This window comes from Ischnura elegans, chromosome 9 (assembly GCF_921293095.1).
Source record: "Ischnura elegans chromosome 9, ioIscEleg1.1, whole genome shotgun sequence".
Taxonomy (NCBI): domain Eukaryota; kingdom Metazoa; phylum Arthropoda; class Insecta; order Odonata; family Coenagrionidae; genus Ischnura; species Ischnura elegans.
The window spans coordinates 4,667,469-4,682,011 of record NC_060254.1 but is presented as its reverse complement, the minus strand read 5'-3'; the positions used below and the strand labels follow the sequence as shown (position 1 = coordinate 4,682,011).

General features: G+C 41.0%; 1 protein-coding gene across 1 annotated transcript in view; it reads left to right on the top strand.

Annotated features, from left to right (window-relative positions):
* Window positions 1-3,511, top strand: part of LOC124165646 (RISC-loading complex subunit tarbp2-like) — a 46,378-nt gene extending 42,867 nt beyond the window's left edge. Inside the window, exons 7-8 of the mRNA XM_046543119.1 lie at window positions 2,481-2,571; window positions 3,206-3,511. Coding sequence (XP_046399075.1) covers window positions 2,481-2,571; window positions 3,206-3,357 — 243 coding nt within the window. The 3' untranslated portion in view covers window positions 3,358-3,511. The remainder of the gene's footprint in view (window positions 1-2,480; window positions 2,572-3,205) is intronic.
* The last annotated feature ends 11,032 nt before the right edge of the window (window positions 3,512-14,543 follow it).

The following is a 14,543-nucleotide window of genomic DNA, read 5'->3' as shown; positions in this document are numbered from 1 at the left end:
TGTTCACGCTTTACACACTACCTCAATTGTATTAAAAATATATTCATTAGACAGGAACAATTCAAGTAATTGACTATTTTTGGCCTTCGTGATCCATCTCACAACCAGTCACTGCACCGGCGAATGCGGTTGTTTTAGGCACAACATGCACATTGCTCTCGTGAATACGTGTACTGGAAATGGTGTTTGATGGATAAGAATTTTTACATCTGACTGAAATCCATAATAGCAGTGTAAATGCCGAGTGGAGAGCAAACATATTCAGAATTTTGAAAGAGACATGGGTCGAATCAACAATATGACGTATGTATCTTGATAAAGTACTACTATTCCTGTTATTATCTAAAATATTGTTTTGAAACCTTTAATGAATTTCTTAATTACTCGCCAAAATCCTGCGTTTCCTGGGACATAGGCAATCTAGCAAAAAAATTAAGCATTGATCGTTTTTCCGCATTCATTTTATAATCGTATCGTTATTAATAAAGAAAAATTGTCCCCTAGTGGAGTTCCAAAAAAGGAGGGTAGTCTTAGAATCGTGTTTGTCTTAGATTCGTGCTAATACGGTGTATGAAATTGTTTTTCGATTTATTATGTTCTATTAACAATTTTCATAAAATATTTTCCGCTGAATAAGAAAGAATCAATTTATTATAATCTATAAACAATTTAAATAAAATATTTTCCGTTAAATAAGAAATATTGGTGTGGGGGAAATTCGGTTACTGTGCAGTAATAACAACGTGCGCAAAAAACAATCTCTCAGCGAGGAATTAAATAAGGACCTCGAGTGTCCGGACGGAAGAAGGTCCGAAGGGTATTCGGCGTCCGGGCAAGAGCGCGGTTGGGCTGGTCCTTTGGTTGGCCTTGAATTTTGCAAACGATAGATCACGTCATAACAGATATCACTTTTCATTGCGGCGTTAACATTCACGGCGTTTTTCGCGTACGTTAATTTTCTGTTGATATACGGCCAGTGATTTTCTTATTGTTGGCTTATTAACGGACCGTGAATTTAGCAAAATTGAGACCGTGAAAACCTTAAAAAAACCGTGAAAACGTGAAAAATAACCGTGAAAACCTGGAAAAAGCCGTGAATTTCATTGTTCAGGTAGAGTGGGAACCCTGATCGCAGTATAACATAATGAATCAATTTAAGTATTCAGTTTAGTAATGTAGCGCTGAGATACCATACTTTCCTGAATCCATGCGATCGGTCAATTCGGGGAATAATATTACGCAATTTGATTGGCAATGCTCGAGATGCAACTCTTAGACTATATTAATGTTTATTGATTTTATATCTAATAATGTAAGAATGCGCGGAAGAGTGCATGAATATTGCAGTGAATTGAATGAAGCTTCACCGAGAATTTACTGCGCATTTTTCAGCTGAGAATTCACCCCACCGATTGAAATCTCTGAAGCACTAACTCAGAATGTTCGACTTGGCAGAGTCCGCCTCTGGTGTTTGTGTTTTGAAAGGGAAATCCGTGAGGTCTCCGTAACCGTTCTGATACAACGGCCTTTACATTCATAATAATCAAAATAGCTGTGTTAACCAATATTTTTTCTGATAATTTAAAGTACTTTGATAGATCCAGTTATCCAAAATAATTGTGGCAGTGCTCAAATGGGATTTGCCATGGGGTGATCCAGTTACCCTCAAGTAGTGGGGTAAGTGGGGTCAACTGAGATGTGAAAATAATATTAATATAAAATATTGTTTAATGGTAGTAATTAAATTCAAGTCACATGATGTGCTAGTCATATTATTGTCAAATCGACGTGTTTATTTTCACCCATTCACTGGAGTTATCTGTACAATAAATACATATTTGAAAATGAAATGGTACTATCACATTGAAAAACTATGCCCCAGTTACCCCCGAGCACCATATACTGTAAAGAATGTCAGTGTTTCATCAATGCAATCAATGTTTTTCCTCTATTTATGTCTTTATTACGACAAGCCAGTGAATGGTGTATAGTGGAGATGATATTAATTCTGAATGAAAGGATGTACGAACTAATGCTGAATACCTCAGGGAATGCACCTGCTAGATACTGGCAGGATCTTCGATGCCTCAATGACTGCTATGGTGTAAAATGTTTTCAATCATCCAAATTCCTTGCTTTTGGCATTTTGATGTCTTGTTTTAATTAAGATAGAGTGAGAAAAAATGGTGAAAGTGAAGGATTTGTTGGCATCTTCACGTAAGAAAAGGAAGAAAAATGCAAAATGTCTATACAGATGTGAATATCCTTTTCATTGCTAAATTTCAATGCGAAGATTTTTCTCTGACGTAACTTGTATTTTCCTCCTTACGTGTACTGAGTTCTTTTGGGGAATTGTGATTTTGGGTCCAAGTGTTTCCATTGGTTAGATGGCTGGCAAGTCAATAAGTAGCCAGCAGAGAGAATGATGCATTTATTTTTGGAAACCACTCTTGTAACACTCTGCTTGTCTTTGCTTTCAGTTTGCGTTGAGCCACACACCCAAGGAGACTTTGGAGAAGTTTGCAGAAGGGAATGACCTTCCTCTTGATTACATGTTCATGAAATCTAATCGTAAGTGCACTCTTGTGTATGCTGTGTGGCTGACTCGAGCAGCTCTTTAACATTATTTCCAAACACTGCTTCTGAAAAGTGACTTCCCACACAGTTAGGCAAAGTGGGTTTCAATCAAGGCTGATGCTGGCTGTGAAAAACTCTGGTGGCTCAGTTTGGATTCAAACCAAAGTCTCTTAATTGCCACTCCTAATTGCAGTGCAGAATTTTTGGTTTCTGGTAAGGTATTTTATTTCTCCCTTGGGTGGGGTGTGGCCTCTAGTTGGGTTGTATCCTATCATAAACCTCTTACTGTTGCGGAATCTTCTGCTTTTATCGATAACAATTTAATTAGAAGCTAAAACTATTTTCCTAACTTAAATTTTTTCATAAACGCGAGATTTTTCCATTTTTTTCAAATCTACATTATATTCAACCTATTTTTAGAAGATTCCATGTTGAGTGAAGAATGAAGGTGAAACTTTGAATTTTTGTTGAAAGGATAAATTTGATTTGATGCCTGAGAAACCTTTAGCTTACTCAAGAAACTGCAAAAATTAGCCGGGTAATCTCAGTTGTTGTTCAATGGTGTTTTTGAAAGAACAAGTCGTGGGTTGATGTACGCGTTGACCTAATTCTGCTCTCCCTTGTACAGTTGGGAATGCATTGTGCGCTGCTAGTCTGGGTACCACTCCGGAGTTGGTGAAATTTGGTGAAGGTCCTGACAAGAGTGCAGCTGAAGAGATGGCGTCGGTCAATCTTCTTCACGCTCTGATGATGATGATCGGGCGCTGCGAGGAGAGGTGACCATAAAGCGCAGCAGCTCTGCGCTTTTTCAAATAATGGTGGTGCAGTCGACCACCATGTGGAGAGCCTTTATTTTTTCTGGCTGTGCTTGAAATGCATTTACATATATCTTTTGTTCTCTTGCTGACGAATTAAATTTATCTATGTTTTATATAACACTAAAGAGTGATTATTAACGACTTTAGCTAGGATTGTCCCTCAACCGGGACTCGGAATCCAATCCAACCTTTATGGACTTGCAGTCCATGGTACCTTGTCCAGGGATCATCCTCCATATATAACCAATAGTTAAAACAATTGCGGCTGTAATAAAATACCGTTTTGAAAGACTTAAACATGCGGACAATGGTGGTCCAGTGCTCAGCACCCAAGTCATGCACTAGGAAACTTCCTCTTCATCTCTTTGGGATTTTTATTTCATGTAAGCCTGTGGTCGGAAACTCTTTCCTTCCGCAAAACTTTATCTGCTTTGAGGTTTAGATTCATTAATTTTGGATTTCTTGGAATGCAAAGGGAAAAAATTAATCATTAAGTATTGGAGATTACCAATGAATAGACACATGCAAAGGGTGACATTGTTGTTTCATCACCAAAAGTGGAGTTATTTTCCCCTGAAATAAATTTTATTTTAATGGCAATACAATTGATCCTAATTACGTGCCATTCTCATTTTAGGCCCACCTAATTTCATTTATCATTGCATTGACTGGGTAAATTTATGCAACAAATCTGCTGTCTAGACTGAATGCACATATGTGCAAGTTAGATATTTTCAAGGAAAAAACATGGATAAGGTGGTAACTGTTGAGTTTTGGAGAAGTAAAAAACGTGAAGTGGAATGAATCCTAATGCATCATCTAAAGAAATCACAGCATTTCCTATTCATTTGATCGCTATTCATGAAATACAAATGTGTTCTTATGCATTATGGAACAGCTGTAGTCAGTTGAACAGAACAGCTGTCAGTGTAGACAGTAGATTAGTTGGATAAATTGACCCTAGTCAATGCTATGACAAACTTAGTGCTCGTAGGAGGGCCTAAAATGAGAATGGTACATAATTAACATCAAATGGAAAGCATTAATATTTCAGTATTCAAGAAAATAACACCAGACTAGCCACTGGCAATCCTTTACGGTCACCTGCAAGTGCAAGTTAAGTATGAAAATTCCACAAGAAAAATCATTTGTCTTGTTCTGAATTCTTACCTACATGTCCAGAATCCTCTCTGGATATTCTACGACATGAACTGCTAAGGAATCATATCTTCTTCCATAGCATAGTTTTTATTTCAAAAGCACATAAAAACAAGTAAATATTTTGCTTACTAATGGTCTAATGCAGCTTCTAAATTACATAATTTAAAAAAGAAGCTTCAACATATTAGATTAACCATTGTCTAATGTTTGCATCATCTACCTTGTAAAGTGGAATGTTTAATGAAGGCCTCTGGTGTTTCCATTGAAAATGCATGAGAGCATATTTCTTCCTGGTTGCTTATAGAGGTTTTGGTGTAGACGCTTGTGAAGTTCCACGTCCATTAGCAGATCATAATCAGCATTAGAGCTTTGTTAATCTTTGAAAATGTGTTTTGCACAGCTGTCCTTTCCTTCCCACAAAACAGTGCTACCAAAAAAGTATCCCAATAGTATATCGATTTTGCTGTTCAGCATTACACTTTCAATGTCATCAATAATCTGCTTTGCATTGTTTCGCTCACTTTTGCCTCCTCCTGTAAAATAGGTTCATTAAATCTAGTATTATGACGGAAAATCAGTAAGCAGATGACTTAAGCAATAGTAGGGTACTACTTAAAGCTAGAGGCGTGCAAAAGCCGTTCCGCTCCCGCTCGAGTCTCGCTCTCGGGAGTCAAACTGGTAGTCTCACTCCCGGGAGCGAACAATCCCGGATTGCGGACTCGGGAGCGAGCGGGATTGAGCTCTCGTCGCTCCCGGCAATTTGGCGGATAGCACATAGTATGTGCTATCCGTCAAATCTACTAGCTGGCTTACTTGCAGACTTACACGAACCTTCCTTGTTGAAGTAATTATGTTAAAATCAAGTTGAATTCCTAAGTTTATTGTTTAATGCAGAGATGGCGCTGTGACGCCGATTTTGTAGATATGTACTGTAATGGTTCAAGCCCCATTACAGTGCATTTCCACTCGGCGCATTTTCTTCCCTACCAGTTTACCCGCTCGTTCCACGACCTTTCCCAAAACCCCCACCCCCAAACCAGGGCCCGTGGAGGAAGGCGTGGATGAGTAAGAGGGGATGAATGTGTTTTCGCCGATTTTTGTATGGTTGTGTGTGTGTGTGTGTGTGTGTGGGAGGAGGGGAGCTCGGGTTTTCCCTGAATGAGTGGCGTATTACTCCTCCCTCCCTTCATTGTGCATTACCCCACCCCTAGTTGAGGTATGATAAAAAGGTGGTGCACGAAAGAGAACGAGAGAATTCCTAAGTGACTGTCGGGCGGAGCCTATGCCCAAAATCAGTGCGACGCACGGCAGGAGGAGACAAGGGGCCCAAGTATTTTCAGAAAGACTGATCTGGAAGAAGAATCCCCCCCCCCCCCCCGTCCGAAGGAGCAAAGGACCAGCTGAAGAGGACGCATTATCTCCGTTCCGGATGCAGCTTCCTCCAACAAGGGAGAAAGGAGTGCAGTAAATGGAAAGAGAGAGTGTTGGATCCAACCTGGTCGAGACTCGGACTACGATAAAGTAAGATTGCAGCTATTCCCCCCCCAAAGCCCCCTTGTGTCTCCTGCCAAGCCAAGTTAAGACAAACAGTCACGGAACGCACCCGTTACATAAGTGAATGTGAAATCAGTCACCAAGTACAATTAACGTTCGCACCCCAAATTTACATTCGACGGGATGGACTATCATTTACCTCCCCAGTCAAGAAACCATTGAATTTGTATCATATTTACGTGTTCACCACCGAACTTTACTTTGTTATCATCATTTTCTATATTGATTTTCATCCAGAAACCAAGTTATATTGTTTTTTTATTTTTTATCATCGATGTTTCATAAGTGGCTTTCACCAATTCATATTTCATTAGCGTATAAGAGGGTTCCTTTTGCTTTTTTTGTCATATGCAACCTTATTTGTGTGAATTATATTTTGTTTAATTGAAAGTGTTTTGAGAGAGTGTTTTTTGTTCTGATTCCTCCACGGGTCACCCCATTGAAAATATCCTTCATCCTTCCTTTCGCCCCGTCTGATTTCCTTCCCGTAAATGCGTGTTGGACGAGTGCATCAGCGCCCGAACGTCACCCATAAGTTTGAATCGGGAACTCCCCCACCCGCAATCATCTTCACAGAAGGGGAATATTTTCTTTATTTATTTGAATTACGAGAAGTGAGTGGCATAGTTTTGTCCCGTAGGTCCCATGCGGGAGGGATCTTCGCGGATTTGTATTTTTTCTTATTTTTTGTGTGACGTCTCCCCCCGGTTCTATCGTGGTATCCGGGCGAGTCGGGGGTGGGACGCCACAAGTGGCGCCCGAACAGTAGGACCCGATTATTCTTTGTGTGGTGTAAATGTTCGAGTAAGTGGCGCTTTAGCTTTTGGAAACGAATGACTGAGGGTAATCATAGGGGCAAAATTTTGGCACATTTTTGGAAATTTAGATATTTAATACAATGGTTACTCGTAAGAAGGATCTGAAATATATGGAAGGACGTGATATCGATGAAGTAGAGGTTATGGAGAACAGCGAGGAGGACGAGGCGGTAGAGGAAAGCGCAGTTGGAGTTGAATCGACCGTTTGGTCAACTCCCACCTTTCATTCCATACCGGCCTCACCGGATTCAAACGATCCGATTTTAGTATTTAAAAAATATTTGTTTTCAGAAAGGGAGGAGAGACGGAGGGAGGAAGAGGAAAAGGAGGAAAAGAGGCGGAGGGAGAAAGAGGAGAAGGAGGAAAAGAAACGGAGGGAGTACCGAGAGCTGTTACAAATGTTGAATGGTAAAATAGAATGTGTAAAAGTAGAAATTAAACGGGAGGTTGACGTTGTCCGCGAAGTTATAGAAATTAAGGAACAGGAAGCCATAACGAGGGAGAACGGTTTGAAGGCTCAAATCAAAGAGATAGCCCAGCATGATGAGACAAATGAACAAAGGTTGAATCAGCTAAGTGATAGAATGAGGCATATGGAGCAAGTTGGCTCCGGACCGGTGTTGGCCGCCTCAATAGCTCCACCAAATATTGGCCTTCATAAACCTGTATTCAAAGGTAAAATTGATCAGAACCCTCGAGTGTTTTTGAATGAGGCAGAGGAGTATTTAAAGTTGCTTGCTGTCCCACTGGCTAAATGGCCATATGTATTTTTAAATATGATGGAAGGAAACGCTCGTTTGTGGAGAAATACCTTATTTCCTGTACCAGAAACGTACGAGGAAATTAAACAGAATTTTTTGCGAAAATATTGGAGTGAAAACGCGCGGTATGAATATCGAGCTAGAGTAATGACAGGATATTATTCACGTGCGAAAGATGGGAAAATAGTGAACATGCGATGAGGAAAATTGCATCAGCCAGGTCTCGTGAACCTCCAATATGTGATGAGGAACTTAAATTTTTTCTCATACGCCAATTCCCTCCCTGGGTAAGGAATCTCTTAAAAAGTGCGGAGCCTTTGGATTTAGAGAAGTTGGTCATTCTATTGGAATATTATGACGAGAGTGTAGAGGAGGGGCAAAACGTTAGGCCGCCGCCAAGGGAAAGGCCACCGTGTGTAAATACCACACAAAGGTCAGCAGGGGCGAACGCAAATCGTAGAGAGTGGCAGGGAAACAGTCAGTGGAGAGGAGTGACTAGACCCGCACATGATAGCATGACGGAGATAAGAAGGGAGCAGGTGGATAATTCACTATCCCCTGGCGTGAATCAGGAAACGGGTATTGTGCCTCAACAGCGGAGCCAAACACTTAGTCCAGGGACGGAAAACTAAAAGGGTCCGAGTCGAATTGCCTCGCCGACGCGGATCCCGAGGAGAGACAGGCAGTAAAGAGGATAGCCACAGTAGTGTTGGAGGGAAATCCTTTTGATGACCTCATGGCGGAGGAAGACGTGAATCTCCAACGGAGAGAATGTCCTCAAATAAATGTAAAATGTTTGGGAGAATCTATATTGGCTTTGGTAGATACCGGAAGCGAAGTTTCCGCGATTGAGGAAGGGTCATTTGAGGTAATAAGAGACGGAGGACAGTGCAAGCCAAACATGGGTGAAAACGATGAATTCAATGACGTTAGGGAGTCTGTTTCCCAGAACAGTCAATTTACAGCCAACGAAAAAAACGAACTTCAGATGTTATTAAACGAAGACAGTGCAACTTTCTCACTCTCACCAGGTTTGACAAAGAATTTCGTTCACAGAATTGAATTATGTGACGAAACACCATTTGCACAAAAGTCATATCCTATTCCTCACGCATTAACGAATAAAGTAAAGGATCAACAGAGGGCAAAATGACATCAGTTCAGGGTGGGAGAGAAAGTCCTCTTGAAGACGCCTCGGTCATCTGATTCTAAACAAAATTTAGTTCGCAAATTCTTTCATTTGTATACCGGTCCCTTCAGCATTACCAGACATGCGGGGCCAAGCTCGTGTCACTTATCTGATCAAGAGGGAAAAGAAATTGGGATATATAATTTTGGAAATTTAAAGGTATACCATGAGCCTATTTAAGAAATAGAGGTGATTTTTTTTTGTTTCACATGGGCAAAATTTAATTTCAATCCAATCCAAGGCAGGTGGAGTTGTTTTTTTTGTTTGTCATTAAACTGCGGATCCGTCTCCTCAAGAACGGTATCCACAGTTTAGGGAGGGGGCTATGTAATGGTTCAAGCCCCATTACAGTGCATTTCCACTCGGCGCATTTTCTTCCCTACCAGTTTACCCGCTCGTTCCACGACCTTTCCCAAAACCCCCACCCCCAAACCAGGGCCCGTGGAGGAAGGCGTGGATGAGTAAGAGGGGATGAATGTGTTTTCGCCGATTTTTGTATGGTTGTGTGTGAGTGTGTGTGTGTGGGAGGAGGGGGGCTCGGGTTTTCCCTGAATGAGTGGCGTATTACTCCTCCCTCCCTTCATTGTGCATTACCCCACCCCTAGTTGAGGTATGATAAAAAGGTGGTGCACGAAAGAGAACGAGAGAATTCCTAAGTGACTGTCGGGCGGAGCCTATGCCCAAAATCAGTGCGACGCACGGCAGGAGGAGACAAGGGGCCCAAGTATTTTCAGAAAGACTGATCTGGAAGAAGAACCCCCCCCCCCCCGTCCGAAGGAGCAAAGGACCAGCTGAAGAGGACGCATTATCTCCGTTCCGGATGCAGCTTCCTCCAACAAGGGAGAAAGGAGTGCAGTAAATGGAAAGAGAGAGTGTTGGATCCAACCTGGTCGAGACTCGGACTACGATAAAGTAAGATTGCAGCTATTCCCCCCCCAAAGCCCCCTTGTGTCTCCTGCCAAGCCAAGTTAAGACAAACAGTCACGGAACGCACCCGTTACATAAGTGAATGTGAAATCAGTCACCAAGTACAATTAACGTTCGCACCCCAAATTTACATTCGACGGGATGGACTATCATTTACCTCCCCAGTCAAGAAATCATTGAATTTGTATCATATTTACGTGTTCACCACCGAACTTTACTTTGTTATCATCATTTTCTATATTGATTTTCATCCAGAAACCAAGTTATATTGTTTTTTTATTTTTTATCATCGATGTTTCATACGTGGCTTTCACCAATTCATATTTCATTAGCGTATAAGAGGGTTCCTTTTGCTTTTTTTGTCATATGCAACCTTATTTGTGTGAATTATATTTTGTTTAATTGAAAGTGTTTTGAGAGAGTGTTTTTTGTTCTGATTCTTCCACGGGTCACCCCATTGAAAATATCCTTCATCCTTCCTTTCGCCCCGTCTGATTTCCTTCCCGTAAATGCGTGTTGGACGAGTGCATCAGCGCCCGAACGTCACCCATAAGTTTGAATCGGGAACTCCCCCACCCGCAATCATCTTCACAGAAGGGGAATATTTTCTTTATTTATTTGAATTACGAGAAGTGAGTGGCATAGTTTTGTCCCGTAGGTCCCATGCGGGAGGGATCTTCGCGGATTTGTATTTTTTCTTATTTTTTGTGTGACGTCTCCCCCCGGTTCTATTGTGGTATCCGGGCGAGTCGGGGGTGGGACGCCACAGTACGTTACCAAGAGTGCTAACAAACAAAGAGAAATTCGAAAACAAACAAACAAAGAGAATTTAGAAAAAAAAAGAAAAGTATCTGCAGCGAAAACAGAGTTATTGTAATGTTTCTCTTATAAGTTAACGTGTCCAAGAACATTAAAAATACAATATTCCTAACGCGAAGTTCCCTAACAAATCGTCGCGTTTCGTGCAAGGTTTTGGGTGTTTCGGTTTTATTCCGTCTTTGGGCACCCCTAGCGAGATGGCTGACGCTCTTTCTGAGGAAAATGACCGTGTTGGACAGTATAAAGATGGCGATAGAGCCCATTATACAAAAGAAGAAGTAGTGAAGAAAATTGAAGAGGGAACATGCATAGTTGCTTGGAACACAGGGAGAAATAGTCCATGTTGGAAAAACTTTCAGGTAACCAGCGAAATATTTTGCATATGGAACTGTAATGCATTAACTTATGAAGTTCTAACCACTTGTTTATCGGACAGGTTGTATTAGATTCTCAGACACGCATGCCCCTGGGTTAAGTGAGATGTGCAATAGAATCGTGCCAAGCTGTTCTTGTGCATAAGGCAAGTACGTCTGGCATGAAACGGCACAAGTGCAAAATCGAAAGAAATGTTTCTCCAGCCACACCTGTTGTTTCTCGGGATGACAAGGACCGTGTGAGGGACAAGTGTGTAGACATGTGTGCAAAAGACTTGGGTCCATTTGCGACAGTGGGTGGAGAAGGGTTCAAGGACCTCGCGCAAGAGTTAATTAATATTGGGGTGAAGTACGGACCCTTAGAGGCCAAAGACGTGCTACCTCATCCAAGTACGATAGCCCGTTCCTTGCGTGAAAGGGCTAATCAAATTCGAGCTACTCTCATCCCCAAATTAAAAGAAGCCATAGCTACCAAGGAACTTTCTATGACTATGGACCTTTGGACGGATAATGGGGAACTTGAATGAATTTTTTTTATTTCACAGGCGGACAGAAAATTATTTTCTGAACACAACAAAGAAAACCGCATGTATATCCGAGTTTTCCTTCGCGAGATATTCAATGATAAACATTACGAATTTTAAAGCGCGGGAAAAACACCCTCACCCCCCAAGCCACTGCCGACGAAGCCTCGATGACGTCAAAGGTGCCTAAACATCACGCGAAGCTATTGTTGTGATTGTTTGTAATAGTTGCCAGCAGTTGTGAGAGCTTCGTTTGTTAGACGTGTTGATTATTTTATATTTAAAGATAAATATCCGACGATAGAGGCTTGGAAGCCCTCATATTTTGCATTATTTATAATATTAATATCTGAGTAAGGGCATAAAATATAAAACCGGAGCAGTTAAACCAAAAATTTTATAATACCTAAATAACATCGTTGTAGGAGTCTGAGCCACGGCCATTGGAAGGGGGATACGTTACTTGTAAGTTGATGTTATCGACGGCATATCATTCATTTAAGTATGTAATTAGAACGATTTTGATGTTTACTAATGTCCGCTTAGCTTTTATATACAATAACTTCATCCGTTTATTCGTAGGTACCGGAGAATTCGTCATTTAGGACTGTCTTCACTTGTATTATGGGGTGAATTCCAGTCAATGCAACTTTTGCTCGCTGATTGGAGGCATCTAGGAACATTTTTGTGCCAAAGTAGTGTTATTTTCAACGTGACATCTCCCGTTAAGCTACTGCTAATAATCACAGTGCCAGTGGTTGTAATGCACAAAGTTTGACAAGGTTGAAAAATATCTGCCAAGAGTTATCAGTGTTCCATCGTGATTGAATTGTAATAATTGCTATTACGCTATCGATAAATGTCTCACAGTAGTGTAAAAATTGTCAGTGGCGTGCTAATCTCCGTTGTTCACCGTAGATATGACATTTCACGATCACGCTATTGAAATAAAAACTGTGTGTGAAGTTTGTTATTCCATTATTTCAACGAATAGTAGTGAGAAAAGTCACCTGTGTCGGCTAATTTAAGGGTTTAAATCAGTGAATAAATAGTTGTTTTCATCATAACGAGTTCTGTTATTGTAAGTTGTACGTGATGAATATAAGAATGTGACAGTGACTTCCAGTTTTTGATAAGACTATTTGCCTATTTCCCAGTATATTTTTATGGTATATGCTAGTATATTTTTTATGGATTTACCTATATAATTGAAATAGGTTGTAGCTTGTGTGTGTGTTGGCAGCGGAACCGATTCGCGATCTCCCATGTGGATTATGTGCAGACTGTTTTGCTGTGTATTCGTACCGTAGGACGGATAGGACTACCTTCTCCGCTAATTCGGCGTTGCCAAATTCAACAGCACAGCTTACTCTAATGTCAACAGCACAGCTTAGGATCGTTATCCTCCAGTATTACAAGTTTCTTTTACATCTCGATTTGCCGCCGACGTATAGCAATAATTTGTCTTAACAAATTCCATGAGGGTCGTGGCATCAATTTTTGGTGTCCTAAAAAAAGGCTGGTGTTCTAACACCCCATGCCATACGCCTTTTAGGCGTCTTGCGGGGTATTATGTAGATGTAGATGAATTTCAGGTGTACTATTCGAACGAGTGGCAACGTTATCATCCATTTTTCTGATAACTAAAACATACGGAGTGAAACGCTTGTACTTCATCATCCCGATGCCGCATTATTTATATCCCAAGTAATAATCTAGGTGCAATAGCAATAGGAAAACTTGCCCAAGAATAACAGAACAAAATAAAGTGACGATGAGCGGCTAAATAATCCCTCAAAACAAATTTTACACCATGCGCTCAGCGTATTTCCCAACTCCCTACGGTTGTTTAGGCACCTATGACGTCACGCCAGGCTTCGGCAACGCTCGGGTGTCTTCGCGCAGTGGTCGGCTCAGAGAAATTTTTCTCGATTTTAAATGTAATTTTTTTATTTCTTTTGATGTTGAATGGAGAAACTGAAGGTATTTTTGCGAGCTAATGTATCCATTTGACTTATTTAAAATAGTTTTTAGAGCAATCTACGACCCATGCAAGTTCCTCATTATCGCAAAGTTCACTATATGACGGCTACCTCCAGTCGCATAATCGAAGAAGCTGGTGAATGGAAATTACAGGCAAATGTGCTTATCACGACCAAGTTTCCAGATATCTCGAAAACCGGGGCAAATATTAAGGAAGAGTTACTCGGTCAATTGGCTGAAATAGGCATAAGTAGTGAGGATCTTTTTAAAGTGACCTTCGTGACAGATCAGGGTTCAAACATCAAAAAGGCTCTGAAAATGTACGATCGACTTCCTTGTTTAGCTCACTGCTTAAATACTGTTTTGAGGCACACATTTCATGAAGAGAATTTCCTCAAAACGGAGGTACCCCAGGTTTATGTTGCTATTCAGGCAGCAAGAAAAAATAGTCGGGTTAATGAAGAGATCTGGGCTTGTCTCACGGCTAGAAAGAACTCTCCATCAGGACGTCGATACAAGATGGAGCAGCATTTACACTATGCTAAATTCCATTCACAAGCAACAGGACGGAGTTTTCCCAGACGGCACAGAACCCTCCGTATCTAATTCGTATGTACATAGTACCCATTGACCACGGGGATACTGTGCCGCTCCGTCGCTTTTCGTCAATGGATAATTTCCATTCGCGGCCTGTCGACGAAGCGCGTACGCAGCATGTGAATGTCCGCTACGAAGCACGTGCGATTGGATACGAATCGCGCAGGAACACGGCACTCAGGCTAATCTCAATCGATTAGGTTGAAATTAGATATATCGTAACTCGCACGATCGAAAAATGTATCGAACGCAACACAATCGATAGCTACCGACCGTAGCGAGAATGTTATGAATCATTATGAATTGTAAGTTCTCAATAGGTAAATAATACTATACCATGAATTCTAATTACCATGATACAGTACTATTTACCTATTGAAAACTTACAAAACTTACTCGGCCACTTAAATAACTCGGCGAAAAATGAGATTCTCAAGGCTA